General features: G+C 36.4%; 1 protein-coding gene across 1 annotated transcript in view; it reads right to left on the bottom strand.

The window, feature by feature from the left end:
• The window catches only part of LOC109076306 (low-density lipoprotein receptor-related protein 8-like), a 145,086-nt gene extending 124,987 nt beyond the window's left edge, over nucleotides 1–20,099 (bottom strand). Inside the window, exons 1-2 of the mRNA XM_042725163.1 lie at nucleotides 19,911–20,099; nucleotides 19,062–19,181 (exon numbers count right to left, since the gene is read on the bottom strand). Of these exons, the coding sequence (XP_042581097.1) occupies nucleotides 19,062–19,181; nucleotides 19,911–19,977 (187 nt within the window). The 5' untranslated portion in view covers nucleotides 19,978–20,099. The remainder of the gene's footprint in view (nucleotides 1–19,061; nucleotides 19,182–19,910) is intronic.
• Between the last annotated feature and the right edge of the window lie 2,849 nt (nucleotides 20,100–22,948).

Genomic DNA, 22,948 nt, shown 5'->3' with positions numbered 1-22,948 from the left:
TCTTGGACACAAGCCTTTGTTTAGAATGTGTGTGTGTGTGTGTGTGTGTGTGTGTGTGTGTGTGTGTGTGTGTGTGTGTGTGTGTGTGTGTGTGTGTGTGTGTGTGTGTGTGTGTGTGTGTGTGTGTGTGTGTGTGGTTATGGAGGTACACAGAAATCCACAAAGCTGAATACATACTTGCAGTGTTTGTATACTGTACCTGCATCGCTGTACTATTGTTAAATCTCTCGTTTATCAACTCTCCTGAAGCTTATAGCCTTTGCTTGTGTAGGTAAAACCAAGTGCGAGTCTTAACAGTAATTCTATGCTACATTTCTCTGCTGTGGTCGGCAGCACAGTACATCTCAGCTGAAAGCAGCAGGACATCAGGCCTGAGATGTACAGTATGAGTGCAACTCTATGCTTTCCAATCGCACAGGATGCACACGCACATCATCACACACACACACACACACACACACACACACACACACACACACTCTTGAGGTGGGGAAATAGCTGATTAAACCAACTGTGTGCTGAATCTAAATGTTTCTGTCTCTTCTTCACAGTATGACAGATGGGCAAGCGAGGAAAGAAGGAAGAGGAGATGGTGTGGGCAGTGCGTGAGAAAAAGTCTCAGTACAGCTTGCCAAAAACATACTATGTCAGCCAATATCCAAATACAATGTGCTTTCCAAATCTGAATTACGTTCTTTTTATTTCGCTTTTTTCATTACAAAAGAAAGAAAGAAAGAACGAAAGAAAGAACAAATGAAAGAACAAAAGAACGAACAAACGACCGAAAGAAAGATTTAGGGATTGGAATAAAACAGCGGAATGGATTAATCCACATGAGAAAACAATAAAACTAGTGCTACCAATGACAAATTAGCAGTAATAGTAGTAGTAGTAGTAATATTAATAATTAGTAATATATCTGTAAATGTCAGTAATGTTTATCAATGTATGTGTTATCAAACATAAATCAATAAATAACAATACATGATGTGTGTTGGGATATCTATAATTGTATATAATTAAATGCTATAATAACAAAAACAACAACAACTTATTAATATTTTAAATTGAGTTAATAAGCATTCAGGTTATGTTTGTGAAGTAGTGAGATATCAAGGTAAACATACATAATCAATGATTGGAATGCCTATAATTTATATAATTAAATGAAAGAAGTAAAATAATGTTGGCTGCTACACACACACACACACACACACACAAACTTACAGCCAAGATAAATACTTACAGTACACACACACGCATCAGAAATCAAACAGATGGAAAGACAGAAGGTACGGATGAGAGTAGGCTTTTCCATGTTCCAAGCATTTGCATACAAGCGGGTGTGCGTGGGCAGACACACTCACAAACACACAAAGTACAAAAAAAAAAAATATTCTCTGGTCTGGCCCAGAGCATCACACAAGCATACACACTAGGGAAATGCATGAGTAATAGATGAGTGCTCGTTCTGCAACTAATTAGTTGACTAGTAAAACACTAATATTGCAAACTGATTTTGTTTTGCCAAGCAAAGGCAACAACGAAAGGATTTCCACATTGATCTCTGAAATGGATTCAATGGACAGCGATGTGGATGTGTGACACTGAGGTGATGTGAGATGCATTCACATGCGGCGATTTTCATTCTTACTTTATTCTTATGTCATGAATTGAGAATCTGTTTTTATTGTGAAAAGAAAATTTGATTCGCTGCAAGAAACTTGGTCACTTATCAAACCTGTATCAAAATGATTAATCCAAAATAAAAGTTTTTGTTTACATAATTTGTGTGTGCATGCTGTGTATATTTATTATGTATATATAAATACATACACACAGTATAGCATATTTTGAAAATATTTACATTTATACATTTATATTTATATTTATATAATTTAAAACTTTCACCACTTCTTTTTCTGAAAAGGAACATGTGAAATATATATTTAAATACTGATGCTCTTATTAATGTTTATTAGAAGTTAGAAGAGTATGAGATGCTGAAGTTAGATTATTTTGGAAACGTAATACACTACCATTCAAATGTTTGGCTTAATGTAAGTACTTTTAATTTATTTTATTTTATGAAAAAATAAATTACAACTTCAGCAATACTTTTATTGCAATAAATCCAATAAATTCAGCCTCTGTGAGCGAAAGTGACTTCAAAAACATAAAAAATTCTTACCAACCCCAAATTTCTGAATGGTAGCATATGTGTCATTTGTTTTTTTTTTTAAATATTTTCATTTACAGTAATTGCTAACCAGTTTTTAAGCTGTTGGAGTAATCAAGTACAAAATTCCTCAACAAAATGCTCCTCACTGGTTCACACAATTGTTTCTAGTACACAAATCCTCCCTTTTCCTCTGCTTTGACCCGCTAAAGCTCACAGTGTTTGGCAGGTGGATAGTGGGACGGGGAGAGTGTATCTGGGTCACTAGAAGCCATGCATCCCAAGTCTGCCACCAGCAAAGAGAAAAGAGTTCCTTTTCCTTTTCCCTCTCTTTCTTTAATCTATCATTTTTTTCTCACGCGATCCCTTTCTTGAAGGGAGCATCGGAATTTTGGCCCCTTACCCCCAGAATGGAGCGTAAGCTGTTACCAAAGAGAGAGACAGACGTGCACGGCAGGTGGAGTGGAAAGAAGAAAAAAAAAAAAGAGGAAAAGAAGAAAAACTCATGCGGGAATAAGGCTGGAAAATCCCCGACAAAGGTAAACAAGAAGATAGAGACCTTCTTCTGCTTGTCACTTTCTTTCACAATTCTCTCTTCACGTTCCTCTCCTTTCATCTCTGCCTGTAGCAGATGTGTTATGTTGATGCGTGAGTAAGCATCATACACGCCCTAAGAGCACTCTACGTTTAAAATAGCTCTGACTGGAAAACATGAACACACTTAAAACATTCTCCTCAAAAACGCACCTGCACCTCCCACGAGCGACCCTGATGTGTTTCCACTCTCAACCCTCCTCCTGCACATTTGCTCCTTTCCCACTCTCTGTTCTTTTTTCGGTCTCTCCCATTTGTTTAAAGCCACTTATTTGTCTGTGGGAAAACGACGAGGATGAGAGGAAGAGAGAAAGCACAGAGCAAGCGCAAAATATCACTATAATATTCATACTGTGAATATTGACACTGCTATCCAGCAAAGTGAATCAAATGGTCCATCTCTCCCTAGTGAGGCATGTCTCAGAGGGCTTATTAACATCGAGTTTACAGCATAAATATAGTGTTACAGTAGACAAACACATACCAGACATACAGCACGCATGCACAAACACACACTCTTTTACAAAGAAGTACATATTAGCTAATCCAAAATTATATTAGAAGTAAAACTTTTTTTTAAAAAAATGCTACTTTTTGTATTCTCCTAGAATTCGCTTATTACTGTTATTTTAGGTGATTGCATAATGAATTGCAAAAGGCCTACTGACAGCTATTTTTAGATAAAGCAACCAAAAGTCTTTTTTGGTGATCAGAGGCAAAATGAGCGACGAAAACTACTGAGCAGATTTAAGCTACATGCAAATGCACAGCAGTAATTTAAAAAACATCAACGACCAGTGTGATACAGCAACTACTAATGTAGCACAGTTTATGCACTGCATTATGAAGTTGCATACAACGGTTGAGTAGAATCTAGCATCAAACAGCGCAGTGATTTTCAGCTATTAAATGATATCTTGACAGAACTGAAAGGCAGGGACTCTTTGGCCAGTCCCTCGCATGCAACACAAATGGCACTCCTCACTTACAGTGACTCAACTCAAAATTACGTTCAGCAGATTGAACATAAGCATGTTACTAATCAATACTTTGCTGAAAAATCTGCTGTATATGAGCTACTAATCGTCTTCTGTCCTTTGGTGAATTATCCAGCAAGGATTATAAGAAATAAAAGTATGTTTTATAAGAATAAGGACTTATAAACGTTTTTCTAAAACATCAACCTTGGTGTTATGAAGCATATGTTTTTCCTGGGAAATTATTGCTGTATTTAAATTTGTATTGAAATACTGTATACACACACACACACACACACACACACACACACTGGGGTGGGGGATATAACGGTAGACATGATTAATTAAATTCAAGTTTATTTGTATAGTGCTTTTTACGAAAAATTGAGTTTCTACAATATTAATCAGAATAACCAGAATAAAGTTATCAAATTTGTTTTTATCGTGGTTATGCACTTGTGTCACGTTGCTGTGTGCTGTGGTCAAGAAAATGTATCATTTGCACACATTTTTAAGCATTGTGGTTTAAAAACAAGTGATTTTAAGCCGGATATTTGGTCTTAAAGGGGAAGCTGCCTAATACTCCTCCTGTCTGCCATTTATGTGAAAATCTCTCACTGCTGTTCACTAAACCCTTTTGTAACTTTAATTAAAACAAATATTTATTTGATTTACATGGTAAAGGTGAAGACTATGCAGTGTTTTTGATTCATTTATACAATGTATGCAGCATTTATTATTTATTGTAGTTTTTTCCTATTGCTTATGATTGGTTTCTTATTTTTATTCCATCACTGACTGTTTACTTATCTTCAGTGAGCTTGAGTTTTTCTCTTTTTAGGCTTGTATTATTATCATTATTTTATTTTTTGTTTATTTATTTTGTGATATTGACACTGGTAACAAGAATTCTGAAAATTGTATGGTATCAAAAATGTTGAAATCATAAAAACATTATTAAAACCAAAAATAACTATATCGTTATCGTGAAATAAAATTAATCATATCGTGATATAGGATTTTGGTCATATCGCCCACCCCTACACACACACACATTAACATTCAAAGGTTTGGAGTCAGTAAATGTTTATGAAAACCAAGTAGTTGTATGCATCACAACTATTTTCATCACTGATAATAATATGAAATATTACTTCACAAAATCATAATTTTAGAATGACTTCTGAAGGATCATGTGACACTGAAGACTGGAGTATATATAGTATATATTGGTTTTGAATTTTTTTCCACCTTACAGTGGATACACTGAGGTACTAGTTGAAACTTTTCTACCATTAGATACCAGGTATCATCACACAACCCAGCCCTGCTGCATCTGTGATATTCCCCACTATTATCACCACAGCCGAAAACCCTTTAGCTACTAGCTAAGTGTGGGGAACAGTTGAGTTTACACACGGCAGGAGGGTTGAGATAATGAACAGGACATCCAGTCCACCATGCTTTGTGTCAGTCTGTATACGACAGTCTCAATCACGGCCCTTACAGACTGACTCCCTCCACACTCCGTAATCAATGATGTATTGAAGCGATGCAGTGAAATAACGGGTTCTCTAGATTCATGTCCATAAGGTCACTGCATTTAAGAACACCACTGAAAACAATTGGGAAGTTGTTAACCGAATCGTATTCTTCTCTTAAAAGAGAGCTCACTAATTTACTTTGTCTCGCGGCTACTGTCGCTGATGTGCTTTGTCTCGCACTCAGACACTTTAGGCTTTTGTTCTCTCTAAAGAATTGACTTACACTTTGGTTGTTAAATCACACGCACAAATAAATCACACACAAATGCACAAGCCCCTGCCTCCTGTACCCAAAGGCACATTTTGACAGTTTAATATGTCAGAAGAAGGAGCCGTTCCTGACCCGCGACTGTGATTTCTCACAAAGCAAATACATTCAAGCTCCTGAGTGCTGAAAACACAATTCCCACAATTTCTCTCTCTCATAGTCTTTTTCCAACTGTTCTGAAAAATGTTTACAAAAAGTAAATCATGTGATCTGACAGTTCTTTCGACCTTTTCGACCTAAACATTCTGATCCGATGTCCAACAACGTTACCTCCTGCAACAGTTAAACGATTTGAATCTTGAACGTCAGCTGATCACAGTGGTACTACATCATCATTTGTCTTCTTTAGAACCATCACTTATTCCAGCATTTCACCGACATCCTATTTGCATTGACGCATGAACATAAATGCTTAGATTCACATAAACACACATTCAGACGTCTCAGTGTTTACAATCTGGGTGGAGATAGTCAACAGCATCAATCTCATTAGAAAAGCATTCACGGCAGAGATAGCTGTGACGCCATCATGAGTACGGCTTCCCCAGATAGTAATTAAATAAGTGGTTTGTAAGCCCCCACATTAATTTAATTAATTCAGGAAATTTTGTCTCTTGATATCTCTGGTTCCGTTTTGCAGGGAGAAAGGATTACCCATCAGGCAATGCTTTGTGTCCACTACATCTCTTTAGGATGTGGAAGCCGTTGAACCATGACTACAGCGACAGTATTGAGCAGTAGGTCAATACAACAATAAATCTGAGTGAAACATATGGTTAAAGTATCTACAAGTCAAGTCACCTTTATTTAAATTATGCTTTTTAACAATACAGATTGTGTCAAAGCAGCTTTAGAGTAAGGAAAATAGTGTGTAATAATACAAACGGACAACAGTAAACACTCAATTTTCTGAAACCACAAAACTGACACAAAACGACGTAGTATATATGCCAGACCAGTATGTGGCGCTGTAATTCTGCCAAAGAGATACACTAAAAACAGAGAAGACGACTTGGACTATGTGCATAAACCTTGTGCGCGGTATACAAACGAACATGGAACAATACATTTATTAATCTGTGTTAATGTTAGTTAATAAAAGACAATCGTTCAGTGTTTGTTCATGTTTTTGTTTCTGTTACGTGACATAGCGGCAAGACGTGGGCTGATGACGTCATCGTTTCAGAAAATGTACGGATTCGCTGTCCACACGAAAATGCAAGGGCAGCATTTTCAGATTTATCCACTCTGGGACCCAGTTTAAAAAAATATTGTTTTTTCTCTTCTGAAACGCCAGATCCGTGTGGACAAAACGCCTATACGATACAAAATTTATGCGTATACAGCTAAACACGTCTCCGTGAGGACAGGGCCAAAGTCAGTTCATCCTTGACCTTGATTCAATGATGTCATCATCCAGCTCAGTTCAGTTCAAATAGTATCTGCAATCAAGTTGATGATATCGCTGGAAGTTAAGTGTCCCCAACTTAACTTCCATCTACAGGCTTATGTGTTGAGATTATTCAGCAATCCTTTGGAAGCTCAAGCATTTCAACTAATAGTGAAAGGTATTTCTACCTCACGATTGCAACTATCCTTAACTCTAATAATATGACTTCATACATTTCAACTGTGACTTTTTTTGTTGTAACTCCTATGTTATGACTCATAATGTAATGTTATACCTTGCGATGCAACACTATATCGTGCATAACTGCTACTTTGTTTCTTGTAACTGTTACTTCATATCTCATAACATGACTAGGTCTTGTGTTTTAACTTTGTATCCCACAACTGCAACTTTTTTATAACTGATACTTTGTATCTCATAATGTGACTTTTTATCTTGCAACTGCCACAATTATCCATTATTTCTCACTCCTCGGTATAAATGGGCTTCCAACCAATCCAGTCCACTTACTTCCCAATTACACATTCAAACTGAAAGTCCATGACACCGAATCAAGATTCAGGCTTCACCTATCCTGTATTTACCTCGTTTGCTCCAATTTGCAGCCAGTTTCAGCTGTCATATGCTTCATCACCCTCCAAACCAGTTCTAAATTCACTGGGGAATGAAGTGAATCAATCTGGTTGATAAACCTGCATTTATAGTCTCCTCTGCTGGACAGATGAAAGAGAATCTTTTAGAAGGGTCGTTAAGCTCATTTTCAGAAATTAGTGTTACTTTGCAAAGAAGGATGAACAGACGTTTGGCACATTTCTGCAGAGAGATGAAGGCCTTGCCGCTGTCCATTCCATTTGCTTTCCAAACACCATCCTTGCTCTCTTTTCATGCCCTAAGCTTCAAGCTCTTTTCTTCTTCCCCTTCTCTTTTCTGAAACTACAAAGTAAGCCACTGAGATATTGGTGGAAATGATATATAGCAGGTGAGCAGAACTGTCGAAAGGGCAATACAAGTTCTAGAGAAAGTTACTAGCAACTTACAAATCAAGAAAGAACAGAAACACAGGTCTTCACAAAATGAATTCACCGTTGTTAGACGGTTTTCTATCTGTCAGGAAGATAACGTGCAATGGTTAGGAAGTAAGTGTAAAAATAATTAATCAGGGTAACGGAGATGAATGTTAATTACAGCAGAATCTCTTGCTCATTTGCTAAGTTCATATCTCTGAAAATGGAAGAACAAAAAGGTAAACGGTGAGTAAAATGAACATTAGTCAAGACCTCAGTGTTTAACCCTCTCTGTTAACATTTACACCGCTGCAGGCTCGAAAATAAGTGCTGAAAGATCAGGTTATATGCTACAGTACACTGAGGAAAAGACAAACACTGAATATCACCGACTGCTTTTATTTGTTAATATTAGGGCTGTCAATTTAAACAATTAATTATAGAAATAAACATACATATAATAAATGTATATGTATACATATAGACATACTGTGTATGTATAGAGATAGATAATGAACTGACAGGCCTAGGCTATTCTCTAAACTTCAAGCCCACCTGGCGTCCAGATCAGTGTGCTCTCACCTCAGCAAAGATCAGACAGGCTGTAATCTAATTACTGAAGCAGTGCAGCCTACATTAGTGACTAGCAGTAGCTGTGAAGTTTGTTCTGCAGTCGTGCTGAGAGGTCCGGCTGGAGTGGACAGACCTGCTCTGCACTCATTAAAGCAGCCAAGCACCACCTGGGCTCTGCTCTCAAAGCTCACTAGACTGGACATGCAATTAAAGTATTAATTCAACCACAGATTAAAATTATCACTCACATTCATGTCGTTCCAATCCTGTTATTTTGCAGAATGTCTGAGCTGCTCTTTTCCGTACTGAATGGGGAATTGGGAAGCGACTCATTTCTTGCCCAAACATATATCTGAGGTATATATACGTATATCCCACTGAAGTTAACAGGAAAACTGAGTTTTTAGAAAACTTAGTCAAATAAAAAGTGCATTAAAATCACTGCAATATTGACTGCTGCAGTTTTTTGTTTATTGCGAATAAAATCATCATAGATTTACTAATAACATTTAATATGTCGCTTAGCTATACTTCTGCTGTTTGAAATCCTTGTATAAAATCTTTCTTAGTCAAACTATAGCAGCATGCTTGGCTTAAGAACCTTAAGAAATGAACTTTGCAGTTTAACCAGATCAACAACTGTGTAAGTCTTTCAACTTCAGTTCTGAAAGCATATTCCACTATAAAAAAAAAGATAACCAGCTCTGTGTGGGTGCAGTATTCAGGACTAAACAGAAAACGTAACACAGTATAAACAGAGTTAAGCATGCAAACATGCGAAACACATTTGGAATAGCATTATTACTGGTGTGGCCTGTGCCGGAGACTTGGGGCCTCACACTAATCTTGCATGGAGACAGACCTTTTGGGGAAGTGTCAGGGTGCTTGCAAACAGGAGGAATGCTTACACGGACATGAAAATAAAAGGCGGAAAGGAGGTGATGGGTCCCACAGACCATGCTGGCAAGAAGAGAGAGAGAGAGAGAGAGAGAGAGAGAGAGAGAGAGAGATAGAGAGACATTGAGGAACTACTGAGGACTTTGAAAATGAGAGGATGGGTAGTGAAAGATACAGGAGGAGAAAAAAGGGGAAAGACACTTTGAACAGTTTTTTGAGGTCCTTCTCATCCTTAAAAGCTGATTGGCTAAACATTGGAACTGGGCTATATAGCGAATACTCGTGATAGATTTACCATGATATTTACTATGATACTATAATATAAAATCAACCAACACTGTGCATGCTTCAAAGTTTTTAATACATCTTTTATTTGCCTTTCCCTAAGACCATTTTGTGAATCAATGTTTAACTGTCTAAGTGAACTGATTCAAATCCAAACAAATGATCTGTGACATTTTCAAATATTAAAATGTTTTGAAAATGTATATTATATCTGTGTATGCGTGTGTGTGTGTGTGTGTGTGTGTGTGTGTGTGCATAAATATTGCTTATGTTAGATTGATGTTTATAAATGAAACTGATTAATGCTGATTAAATGCTGTTTTTACTCCATTTTACTTCTTATCATTATGCTATAGAAACATCTTCATTTTCACAATAGTTATTTAATTGACTTTAAGATTCTATATTAGTTTTATATAATATGAAATTATGCTTGAATTAATATTTGAATTTATTTAACATTCTAATTATTAAGAAACTAGCAATAAACCCCCTTTTTAGTTTATTTACAGTGCACAGAATAAAAAAGAATAAAAACTTCAACATCTTCCTTTTCCTCAGTTCACTACAATCCCTTTTTTCCCTTCTATGTATCTCAAAACTTTTCACTGTCATCATGACATTCTCAGTTCACCATCATATCTCCTGTAAACCACTGCAACTTCCACATTTTCTGACCAGGTGGTCTGTGTGTGAGAACGCTGAATTGCTCCCCTACGACTGAATGACAATCAGGAAACACCATTAAAAAAGGATGCCACGCTGGGCCACACAAGGCAGAATAAATCATGCATGCACACACACACAAACAAATCTCAACAAGTGGCACAGAAATCTATACACAACTACTGAAATGTGTAACATCTCCCTAAAACTCAAACCACTAAAAGATCACAAATAGTGGTACATCATATCAGTACCAGAGTACTGTTTATCAGCCAATATTGCCCTATTTTTACATTTAAATTATTTCACATAAAGTTCATATTTAGTTAAGATTATTTATACTGATGGCCCAGTTTAATTGTAGTATTTAAAATTATAACTTTTTAGTGTTTTTATATTTAATTTATTTTAATAAAATAGCATAGAATTGTAATATCAGCCATAACATGAAAATAATTACTGTCTTAATGGTCTTGGCCAGAATCGCAACCCTGTACCATCCCCAATTGCAAACAGCCTAAGCAACCTGATAAAAAAAAAATGATCTGACCATGTACAGTTTGTAGAAAACCTCACTCTTTGCTCATGTACGGTATGTGAGATTTGCATCTATTCAGATTATTGTTAGTCAGGCTGCAAAAGTTCCAAAGCACCACTGAAAGAGGTGAGGTCAAGAGAGTTCTCTCTCTATCCTTCTCAGAGGAGAGCTTAAAAGTGCAGAAAAAAACCCAAATCTTCAAGCATCTTTCTCTATCCTTCAGCAAGGAGAGCACCATAAAATATACCAACTCTCCATGTTGTAAATACAACTGTGGGAGTCATTTAACATCCTCATCTCAACTGAGGATAGCTACTTAGAGCAGATATCACTCCCTGCTGCACTGCTGTGATTTAGGACACTTTTCAGCTCGATTTCCACTGCTGACACAGTACAGAAAAACTGAGGAGACGGGTAAGGACTCATGTGAATAAATGAGACTTAGAAAAGTCTGGCCAACTTGTAGACAAGCTCAGAAGAATAATCATCTCTGAAGCTGTGTGACACAAAACCACACTCACAAACACGGATACCGGCTTACACACACTGGGAGAACGATGGGTATTAGCCAAATGATTTATTCATGAATAACAGGTATTGAAATATTCTTTGGATTCCATTCCAGGCCAAAATTGGAAAAGTGACAGGCAAGCGAGAGCATGAATCACAGAAATGTAAATAAAGCAGAGTCATGGTGAAATCTTCTACTAATCTTGGCAGGGATTAGATGGTCATAGACGTACAGTATGCTGTCAGGCACACGGACCCATCAAACAGGAACTGGGATTTTGTAGCACCATGACAAATAGTACGTACATACACACTATATAAAGGAGCTTGTGATTTATAGCCTATGTAAAAAAAAATAGTAAGTACTTGAAGATTTCTGTTGTGTTGCTGCTCTTTAAAACACACAAAGTACAACATGCTCTTCAAATGATTCATTAGATAGAGAATCAGAATCATTTCAATTGAGCAAATCAGTCAGAAAAGAAAAAGTCAACAGACTGAATCGGTCAGACAACTTTTCATAGAATAATTTAGGATTTTTCACTGATTTATTAAACAGAGGGTAAGCACTGTCATGATTTATGTGTTAAAATGTAATTTATAAGTTTATACACTTAAAAAAAACTGACCATTAACTAAACTCCACTTCCCCTGGTTATTGTTTCTAATTCAGATTGTTAAATTGTATGGGATGAAGTGTGATATTTGGTATGGTTTTTATCTGCTGTAATGCGATTGAAACTATAAAGACTGCAAATCAAAACATTGCCTGAAAAAGAAAGAAGCCTTATTTGAAAATGATTACAAGTGATAACATTAGTGTAATTGAACAGAACTGTTCCTAACGTTTCTACAGCACATTCACAGTTGTAACTCTTTATTTACTATCGACACTACGATGACCTGAAAGAATGTTTAAATATAACATTATGTTGTTTATTTGAGAATGTTGGCTGACAATGGTTTAATCCACAGCATGAATCATAAGATTTATTTGTGACAACATAATGCATTTATCACATATTTCAACAAAATTGGGATTATCCAAATGCACAGATCCTACATAGACTTTCATAATGAAAGAGCAAAAGCTTCTCTGAGAAAAAATGCAGTTGCTAAGGTAGACCACTAATGTTTGGGAGGCAAGCTTAGTCTTTCAAAACTTCTAAATCCTTTTTAAACTATTCAATTTTTCTGGGGAAAAATTCAAAATTCACAAAAGCTGAGTTCATTTGTAAGCATTATCATGATGAACAAAATGTGTCGTGCAAGAATCATTAACTTTTTTGTTGGTCAGAGAGCTTATTTATTTCAGTAATCCAAAAGCCAATGCAAAAGCCCTATTGGGAACCAGGATGATGCTAACTTCTGGGTTAGTAATGAGGACAAAAATCTGTCATCACTGCAGCACCCTATTCAGTGCCGCCCACTGCAAAACCAAAATCCTGTAGGAAACACAAAACCAAAGTCTGTCAGAACCATGTGTGAGAAGAAGCTCTTTCTACATCCTCTCTTCTCTTCTACCACCCTGCCAAACGAATCACTGGCCTGTGGCTCATTGCACCGCACACCTTGATGAGCAAAGACCACCTGGAACATATCTACCACGAGAATACAATGTGGAAAAAAAATAGATAAATGAAACAAAAAGCATGTTATTACCACTTCAGCTGCCCTTCACCAACAGCTACAGAGTGTGCTGGAGGCAGTGTCTTTGTTCACCTCTCCCTTTATTCAGTTTCTGTCACATTCCCCACCCCCACTTGCAGAGAACAAACAGAGACCTAAGATTTCATATCAGTAAGTAGCTCATGAAACTCACCCAAAAGCTTATCCACAATATCCAGGCAATATCCACAATATTCAGGTGAAAACACGTACGTCGCCTCTCTTTGTTTTGTTCTCTCTCGCTCTCCTCTGCTCTATTACACTTCCTTAATGAATACATTTTCACATTATATCAGCATTACAGAGGAAATGCAAGTCAAAAAGGTCCCATATGCTCTAAAGTTTTTGAAATGCGTATATATGCGTGAGTGTTGAAAGCGTGACAGTTTTGAGAGGACACAGACTGAAAGCTTCACGCTAATGAATGTTCACACATTCAAACAAGACACCAACATTTGGACATAAATGCTACTTGGGTAAAAACAAGCGTCTGTTTTGGTATTTTGAAGATTTTGTGTTTTTGCACAAGCAGGACCTTCTTGACCTTGAATGGGTTTAAGCCCACTGATATGGCATATCCACTATTTCTTACATACACACAATCCGCACATGGAGAGACACTAACTGGATTTATATTATGCGCACGGACAGTTCATGGTCACCTGGGTCTTTGTTTCACAATAACTTCACTCCCGCCATCACAAACACATGCTCGGTCTCTCAAAAGCACTAATGCATGTTTTCTGATCATATTAACTGAACAACAAAGCCCTTGGCAATAACAAAAGCCAGCAATAATTACCACAGCAGTAACAGGTTTCCACACATGCTTACAACTCACCTTCATACACAATACATGCTTCACAATTTCAAACAAAGAAAAGTCACTTAAGGTTTCTCTGCAAGAGTGATTTGGAGGAGCATTGTGACACTGATCACTGGCGAAGGTCACCCAAGAATGAAAATGAATTTATTCACACTCATGACTTGCTTTTTCTTTTGTTTTGAGACAAATTTATGAAGAATATCCTGAGGGCTCTCAAGGTCCAAAAATGACAGAATGAAAGAAATGGTTTATACTGTTTTAAATACAAATTTTAAATCGTTATTCTTTTTAAGGGGTCATATGATGCGATTTCAATTTTTTTTTTCTCTTTGGAGTGTTACAAGCTCTTGGTGCATAAAGAAGATCTGTAAAGTTGCAAAGACTAAAGTCTCAAATCCAACGCTGTGTGTTTCATTGCGTAAGCGAAACTACTTTGTTTGGCCTTCCAAATGAGGAAGATATCTGCTTCATCATGCCTAGAGCTGATCCATGCTGGTCGCTGAGGAAATACATCAATTTCGTGCTGTGGATCGCCGAATCGGCTTTCACCGTGGATGAAGCGGAGTCCGACCCAGGGTCGTCACATGTGGTTACGTTCCTCAGTTACAACTTTGCAAGGACAGTCTGGTGCTTCTGACTCACAGCCTGTAAGTACTTTTTTTTATATTTAAAGAATTTGCCACTGATGATTCAAACAAGAGTTTCGAGCAGTGTAGAGTAGTGCTTGTTTGTCATTTCTCCAGACATGGTTTTATGTTTAGGCAGTGCAATACACAACACAACACAACGTGTAAAAAGACAGTACAAGTCATTATAATCAGTAATTATGTCTCCACTGGATGCAATAAATGCCTTGTTAATAATGGGTTTTATTGGTTTTGTCTTGTCGCGCCAGGAAAAAAGGGCATCAAAGTAAGTTTAGGGGGCGTAACATTTCTGTCACACACTTAAGGTTTTCAGCCAATCACAACACATTGGATAGCTGGCCAATCTGAGCACACCGCGCTTTTCAGAACAATGAGCTTTGTTAAAATATACGCGTTTCAGAAAGGCGGGGCATAGAGGAGAAACAATAATGTACATTACGTGGAAAATAATTTCTGTTTTTTGAACCTTTAACTGCATAAACACTGCATTACACCAAATACACAACATAATGTTCTTTTTAGCAATGTCATATGACCCCTTAAACATCTTACACATGTGCACTAGCTTTTCCATTCGAGAGTTCATGAGGAAAGTAGCACAGCCCAATTTAAGAATTAATCATTCTAAACTTTTGAATGAATCAACTAATCCAGATAACAAAACTGGTCTGAATGATTCATTCAAGAATTTAGCTGATCCAGTTTGCAACAATTAACTGCCAGTGATAAATGAATTATCACACAAACGGTCTGTTTAACTTTCAAAGATATCATACAGCTTCAAAAAACTTTTATATTTTATTATGGCTTTTATGACACTTTTATTATGCTTTTGCATCCTTTTTGAAGCCTGAGAGCTGTAGTAATCATTCATTATAATTGAATGAAAAATACCATTTCTGAGTCCGTTTTCGATGAAAGAAAGTCATGGAATGTCATGAGAGTGAGTGAGTAAACGATGACCAAATGACCACATTTTTGGCTGAATTATTTAATGTGGAAATGCAAGAAGTATAAACCTGCTGATCTTGTTTGACAACACAAATCGTTGTGGTCTGCTTCCTTTTTCCCAGAAACGACTCACAGAGCAATTTATCAGAAAAGTTATATAACATTAAAAAAACATATAAAAGAAGGGTGTAATAAAAGAAATTCAAAGTGATGTAGCACAGTGATATCTGCACTGCAATTACGAAGGTCAGACCATAGTGAAACACTCAGTATGACATCATTAATGTACACATCATAAAAATATTGATTTCTCGCTAAAACTCCTTTCTTCCTGTTAACAGGCCCTTTACTTTGTAGTCTAATTTTTTAATCATTTTTATTAAACCTGCACATTTCCCAAAAAAAAAAAAAAAAAAAAAAGCATTTGCATTCCCATGAGGAATAGTTCCTACCTCAAAGTAAACAAATGAGATCCTCCTCGCAAGGTGCAGCAATACCTGGAGAGCAGTACCAGGAAATGATTATACTAGTGTTTGCTCACTCATTTGGCTCCGCTTCACTCTGTGTGTACTATGTGTGTGGATTGAATAAGAAAGGAGTGCATTTAGACACGTAATACAAGAGCTCAGTCTAATAGCTGCACATAATACATAGCCTAACCCTTCTAACACAGACCAGCTTTATTAGTTGTAACCTTGCATAGTCATTTAATATAAAAACGAGATATTATTCCCACAGGCATCTCTCATGTCTCTTAAACATGCTATGCTTGTGATACAGGCGGTTAGGTTAATTATCTCAACAGATTCAATAAACATTCTACGGTAGACGGGATACCTGATTATATCTGTGACCTGTGACCTTGTACAATACACCCTATTGGACCTCTTTTTTAGAGACTGAGATAAAAAAAAATGAAAAAAAGATTTTGTGCTCTGGTGCTTCATTATATTTGTGGTGAAGGTATGTAAAACACGGGGTAGTGAAAAACAGCCATGAAACTGTGATGTCTGAGAGTGGCATCTCCAACACAATACTTGTATCCGAGCCAAAAAGGAAAAAAAGAATTTAGATCTTTGACATTATTTTATTTTTATTTTATTTTTTTGGATAATGTCTTTCTTCAATGAAAATAAAGTCACTGTGAAATAACCCATATAATAAGGAATAGTAACAAGAAAAAAATAAACAATTCAGAATCTTTTCTTCCTTAAGGTCACAAGCTGCAAAATTACATATCTTTGACACATTTCTGCTCCACAAAACATCTTCTAAACAGAATACACTACTGTTCAAATGCTTGGGGTCAGTTGAAATAAATAAATAAATAAATAAATAAATAAATAAATAAAATAAGAAAGAAAGAAAGAAAGAAAGATATTTTATTCAGCAAGGTATTTTAACTGTATTAAATTATGTATTTAATTGATCAAAAGTGACAGCAAAGACATTTATAATGTTACAAAAGAATGATTTTTGAAGGATAATATGTCACTGAAGACTGGAGAAATGGCTGCTGAAAATTCAGCTTCAGATTCAGGAAAAAAAATTACATTTTACATTACAACAGAAATAATAATAGTGTTGTACTCTATCTTTGATTAAATAAATGCAGCCTTGATGAGCATAAGAAAATATTTAAAACACCAAATTTTTGAATGGTAGTGTACAAGCAAAATATGAAACACTCTTTCAGGGCTTTTATCCCAAAATGTACACTCTTTACAGTCACATTTTGGTTATCATCACACTCAGATTCTCTTATTCTTTTCACATTTGCTTCAAAGCCCAAAACTAACCACAAGTAAACAAATCATTATCCACCAAATGAATGATACAACACATTGTACATTTACCCTGCTAAAGACAATTTATAGTTTAGGCATTTTTTTGAGTTACCACTGTTTTAAAAAGTACTATCACAACATTTCATCAATCTTGATTCATTTCGTAATAATAAATGTCCATGTGACTTTCATCATCTGAGACTAAAGGCCATCCTGACACACATAAATAGCCACTAAGCCAGTCTCTACCAAAGAGCCCACTTGATCTTCAGACACAAAGCCCTGTGATTAGAATTTGGTACTGAAAAAAGAGACACAGAAAGAGAGGGAGAGGGAGCAGTATGTGTCGTGAAGTGTTGCTATTACCGTCTCCATGGGCAACTAAAGAGGAATCCTGCCAATTCTGTGAGTAGGTTGTGTCTGGGAGGGGAGCGCAGAGCACAATCCTTAAGGTATTATTCTAATTCAATGTCTGTCCAAGTCTGCAGCAAAAAACATCCAGAGGAGAGACAGGAGCATTCAGCCCGCTGACAGCCCAAGAGAGTGCTTCTACCTGGGGAGAAACCCCACAGATACCCTGCCTGCTGGAGATACCACGTGTAATAGGGCACCTTAGCATGAATCCATTTAAACGAGCAAAACCGACGCCAAGAAAACACCAGGTGCATGCAACAAACCTGAACCTGGGGGAATGAAAGTTGGCAATGACACGAAAAATTCTGAGTGCAATAATTTCATTATTTCTCTCAAATCAAATCGGAACAAATTAAAATAATTTAAGTCAGATCAGGTGGTTTCATATAACATAAATAAATAAATAATAAAAATGGCTTCTCTAAATAAGCAAAAATCAAAAGTCTACTGGTTTTGTTGTGCAGCAAGTGATTCCCCATGTGTATAGATTCAAGGTGCAGACGTATCTTTCTCTTACTTGATAAATGTAGCTAAACAATCCTACCCAACATACTAGTTTGTGTAAAGTTGAGAAAGCTTAGTAGGAAGCACAGGCCACCCATAAACATGGAACGAGAGCAACAAGTATGACCTTTAAAATCCTACATGACTCAAACTCTGGGTTTCAATATTGGATCAACATGCCCAGAATGCAGTGCAGATTTGAGCGACTGCCACTTTATAGCAAGACCGTAAAGTAACTTCAAGGCTTTTAAGTTAAGAAAGAAGTAGTTTTTAAGAAAGTGAAAAATATTCTCTCCACCGTGCCAGGATAATTACTGCACTTGCAATTAATACCGTGACCAATACATCGGGATAATTACATTTTGTGCCAGTTGCGCCTTTCTCCCCTCTGCTGTAGCCTACATCTCAATTAAGTCATTCGACTTGCTGATTACGATTTTTATGTTTGTCTTTTATTAGCAGGTCCTTAAAAAAGCAATCCTGACTGTGTCAACCTTCCTGCAGAGTCCTACTTCCATTTACAGCTAATAACTTGATGTCTGTGTCTAATACGCTTCGAATATGCCCATTTAAAATGCCATGCAAACTCAGAACATGATCACACTCTCACTTATACATGTGACTATTATTAATTACAATAATAAGGTGCGATTACAAGCATTCAGTGTGAAGTTACCTAAAGCCACAACTCGTGACAGTTGGGAGTCTTTCCAAAGAAACAGCGAGGTAAGTTTATTCATGTGATTCAAAACCTAGTAAGTCATAAGACACCTACATATACATAAGACACCTGTTAAAAAGAGGTTCAGATTACTCACGGCAATTCTCCTCATCGCTGTTGTCCGAGCAGTCATCGTCATCATCACATCTCCATGGAGTCGGGATACACCTGCCGTTCCTGCATTGAAACTGACCGCTTTCACAGTCCGGTTTATTTCCTGTCACACAAGCAAATCAAGTTTTTAAACCAAGGAACAACCTTAAATATTTGGTTACATTTTTACTTTACACCAAAGGATGTCAAAGCAAACTGTTGGGTGACTTACAAAGTACAATGTTACATACACTTTCATTATAGATGCACATATTGTACATCACAAGTTGTTAAAACCTTGAAAAACTTATAAGTCTAAAGAGTTCTGAAAATAGCGGCCATGTAAAGACATAAAAACAATAAGCACATTCTTAGAAATTGCTGACAATTATAAACTTAGATCTGTCACAGGAAAATCGATGTGCACGTGTGCAATGAAAGGTTGCTGTAAATATGATATCACAAATTATAATTATAGTCTATGAGAAATGACAAACAATGACCTATCTGAATGATGCACTAGACACATTCATTGAGAGTAAAGTTGCGCTTGTGTGTATGTGTTACTTTCATTGTACTACCATCTACGAAGTACATACTACTATAATTACATTTAAAAAATCGCTTTCTTCTTAATAAACCCGCAGTAAACACGGCAGGAATAGAACAGCATGATATACTTGATCAGATTACAATACTTTACAATGCAAGCTGCCTAAAGAGAGTTACGTTATACAGCGCTCTAATAATGTCTCGTCATAGGAAGTAGATGCACGCGGCTGCGCCGGTGTTTCTACAGCATCATTCATTTACATTCGTAACAGCGGACTGACAGCGTAAAACAGACACCTACCGTTTACCAGCAGAAACCCCACGAGTATCGTATGTAAAAGCAGCAGTTTCCCTAAAGCCGTCCACATCTTCACAAATCAAGGTGTTGTGCTCATACGAAATATAAAAGGCCGTGCAGTACGGTCTGTACCTCCCTTCTCGGTGCAGCCTGAGCTCTGAGCTCCACTCTGCTTTCGGAACCAGTTTGAATTGATGACGCCCACGTTGGTGGGCGGGGCCATGCGTGATGACTTGTTTGTATGGGCGGAGTTAATGTTGAAAAATTATACAAAGCGTTACGTGTCATCAGCTAAAGAACAGATTCGTGGACAGGGTGGTGTGGAAAGTTTTGGGCTCATGCTAGTGTAATAATGAAAACGTATTAACTTTTTTATAAAGTTGAAATTATATAATTATATAAATTGGAAAGGGGGGTGGGGGGGTCCTTAATTTAAAAGTATTCATTTTATCTAGAGGTCTTTTCCAGAAATCCTTGAAATCCATTTCTTTATATTAGGCTATCTAAAATGTTAAACACATCTCTTCCATCTTTATTTGACCCTCTGACTCTAGCACTTTCTATTCTAATTCTATTATTTAAAAAACCTTGCACCTTTCAGACTTGCACTCTATTCATTTAGCCTACTAACTGCTTGTTTTCTTAAAACAAAAAACTAACACTAGCTTCTCTATCATTTTTGTATTCTATCTATCTGTTTTCTTTTTATTTATTATATACTGTAATTGTAAAAAAAAAAAACTGATTTTGATTGCTTCCATTGTCCTCATTTGCAAGTCGTTTTGGATAAAAGCTAAGTGACTAAATGTAAATGGGAAATGGAAAATGTTATGTTTCTTCCTTTTTAAATAATTAAGTAATTTTGTGTTACATTTTATGTTATTTAATTCATGTTTATTGCATTATTTTAGATTCTAGTCATCTTTAAGGTAGCTGCAGGAACTGGCTGGCATTATAAACAGGAAGCTGTCGGAATTGCAGCGCTATGATAAATTGTTCCCTCTTCTTAAGTGTAAAAAAAGAGAATGAAAGAAGGAGAGAGATGTAGAGAGAGAAAAAGAAGCTGAATGTTTTTCTCACTTGAGAAGGCATCACCATCAGTCAGTTGTTCTCTTTTCTCACATGCATTGAATTGACTCTTAGCTTCCTCTGCTTGGGTTCTTTCTGAAAGATTACTTTCACTCCGTATCTAGCACCAATTTCTGCTACATAAAATGCTAAGTTAACCATAAAGAAGCTCTTTAGCTCATTTTCTGTTGTGAAAATAATCATCAACCATAACTTAAAGGAGAATTTAACCCACAAACCTAATTTACATATTCTATGTAACCTACATTATCACCTATTATTAGTTCAGAACACTACCATTTTAATTATACTTAACCCCATGAAGTCATAATAGCAATTTGCTATTGACTCTCCCAAACTTCCTGCTTTAATAGGAAATATGTTTACAAGGGAAAAGAAAACTGAGAGTAAACATTAAATATAGATATCAACATACTTCACTATCTTTAAAGGCAATTTTGAGCCAGAAATTTCCATTTTGCACTTACATGCACCAAACTATTCCAGTTTTATTTCTATCAATATTCTGAAGATTTTAACAGAGGGGATTGTTCACTTATCATTTTAACATTTTATTCCTAAAACATGTTGCTTTTTTCTGGCTGCTGACATTTTAATGACTAATAAATAGTGATATCCAAAATTGCTTCTGCAAAAGCCTTTAACTCCAATGTCAACAAAATGAAACAAATTGTCAACAAACAAATTGTCTTAATGCAGTGATTAACTAATTAGGAAGTACAATGAATGACGATATCCACCCTATTAATCTAGTGTCTGTAGTTGCTTTAAATGAAATGTAAAATTTTCAAAATTAAAGCATCAAAATTTGAATTTTTGGTCTCAATGACATTTTGACTGGTCTATGAGTCAAAAGAGGAAGAAAAAATCAAAACTGATAAATTGTGTGAGGGAATCAGAACATAAGAGCGGAGGTCAGCTGATCAGCATTTTTCTCTTTCAGTAGCAGAACTCGCCTAAACTGCCAGAACTGCTCGCTGCCAAGCTGCTGACCCAAAAAACAGAGAGATGTTTAGTCGATAACTGGCCGACAGCCCACCAGCTATTCAGGTGAGAAACAGGTTTTAAACATCAGTGCATCAAAATATACGACAGTGGAGACTTAGTGCACTGCAGTAACTTATGAGAAGCAACGGGACAGGCCTGAACAGTGGTTCCCTGCCCTCTTTTGAAACGCAGGTCGACTTTAATATAAACCCATTATTTGAGGAAGCATATTGTTAACGTGGTGTGCTTAGCTTGTCTATTTTGCTGTGGTTTGGACGTTTGATTCCGCTGATGTTTGAATAGTCGAACGATTAGAGTGTAATGAGGCATTTTATACAAATCACATCACTGGGTAAGAGAATGTGAAAGGGGAACCTTGGAGATATGCATGAATTCATCCCTTTTGCCAATCAGACTGGAAAGTGTTAGTGCCCTTATTATCCCTCAGACCCAAATCACGTTTTTGCCTCTATGTATTCTCTTTGTTACCCAAGCATGAGAAGATGTGCTATTTCTGACATAGTGAATCATTGTGAGCCTGTAGAACATAAAAAAATATTCCAAGTTAAAAGGGATATTTCACCAAAAAAAGAAAACAGTTGTATTTCCAAACCTATAAGACCTTCTTTTTTCTGTGTGGACAAAACAGAACAAACTTTGAAGAACTAAAGAACACATAATAGCACCATAAATGTGGTCCATATGTTTTAAAACCTTGTTTGAGGAACAGACTGAAATGTATTAGTTATTCATTATTTACTGAAAATACTGGGTTACTTACAGATGTGTATGGAATATATGGAACATCATATGGACTATTTTAATTATTCTTTTATGGTTTTCATCACATTGAGTGCTTTTTGAAGCTTGAAAGTCTCCATTCATTGTAATGCATGAAAGTTGTTGATTACCTCAAATAGATTTGAAATTATACTGAACCTGGAATAATAATGGAAGTTGAACTG

Source organism: Cyprinus carpio, chromosome B6 (genome assembly GCF_018340385.1).
Source record: "Cyprinus carpio isolate SPL01 chromosome B6, ASM1834038v1, whole genome shotgun sequence".
Lineage (NCBI taxonomy): Eukaryota > Metazoa > Chordata > Actinopteri > Cypriniformes > Cyprinidae > Cyprinus > Cyprinus carpio.
The sequence above is the reverse complement of the archived record's forward strand: the minus strand, read 5'-3'. Positions and strand labels throughout refer to the sequence as shown.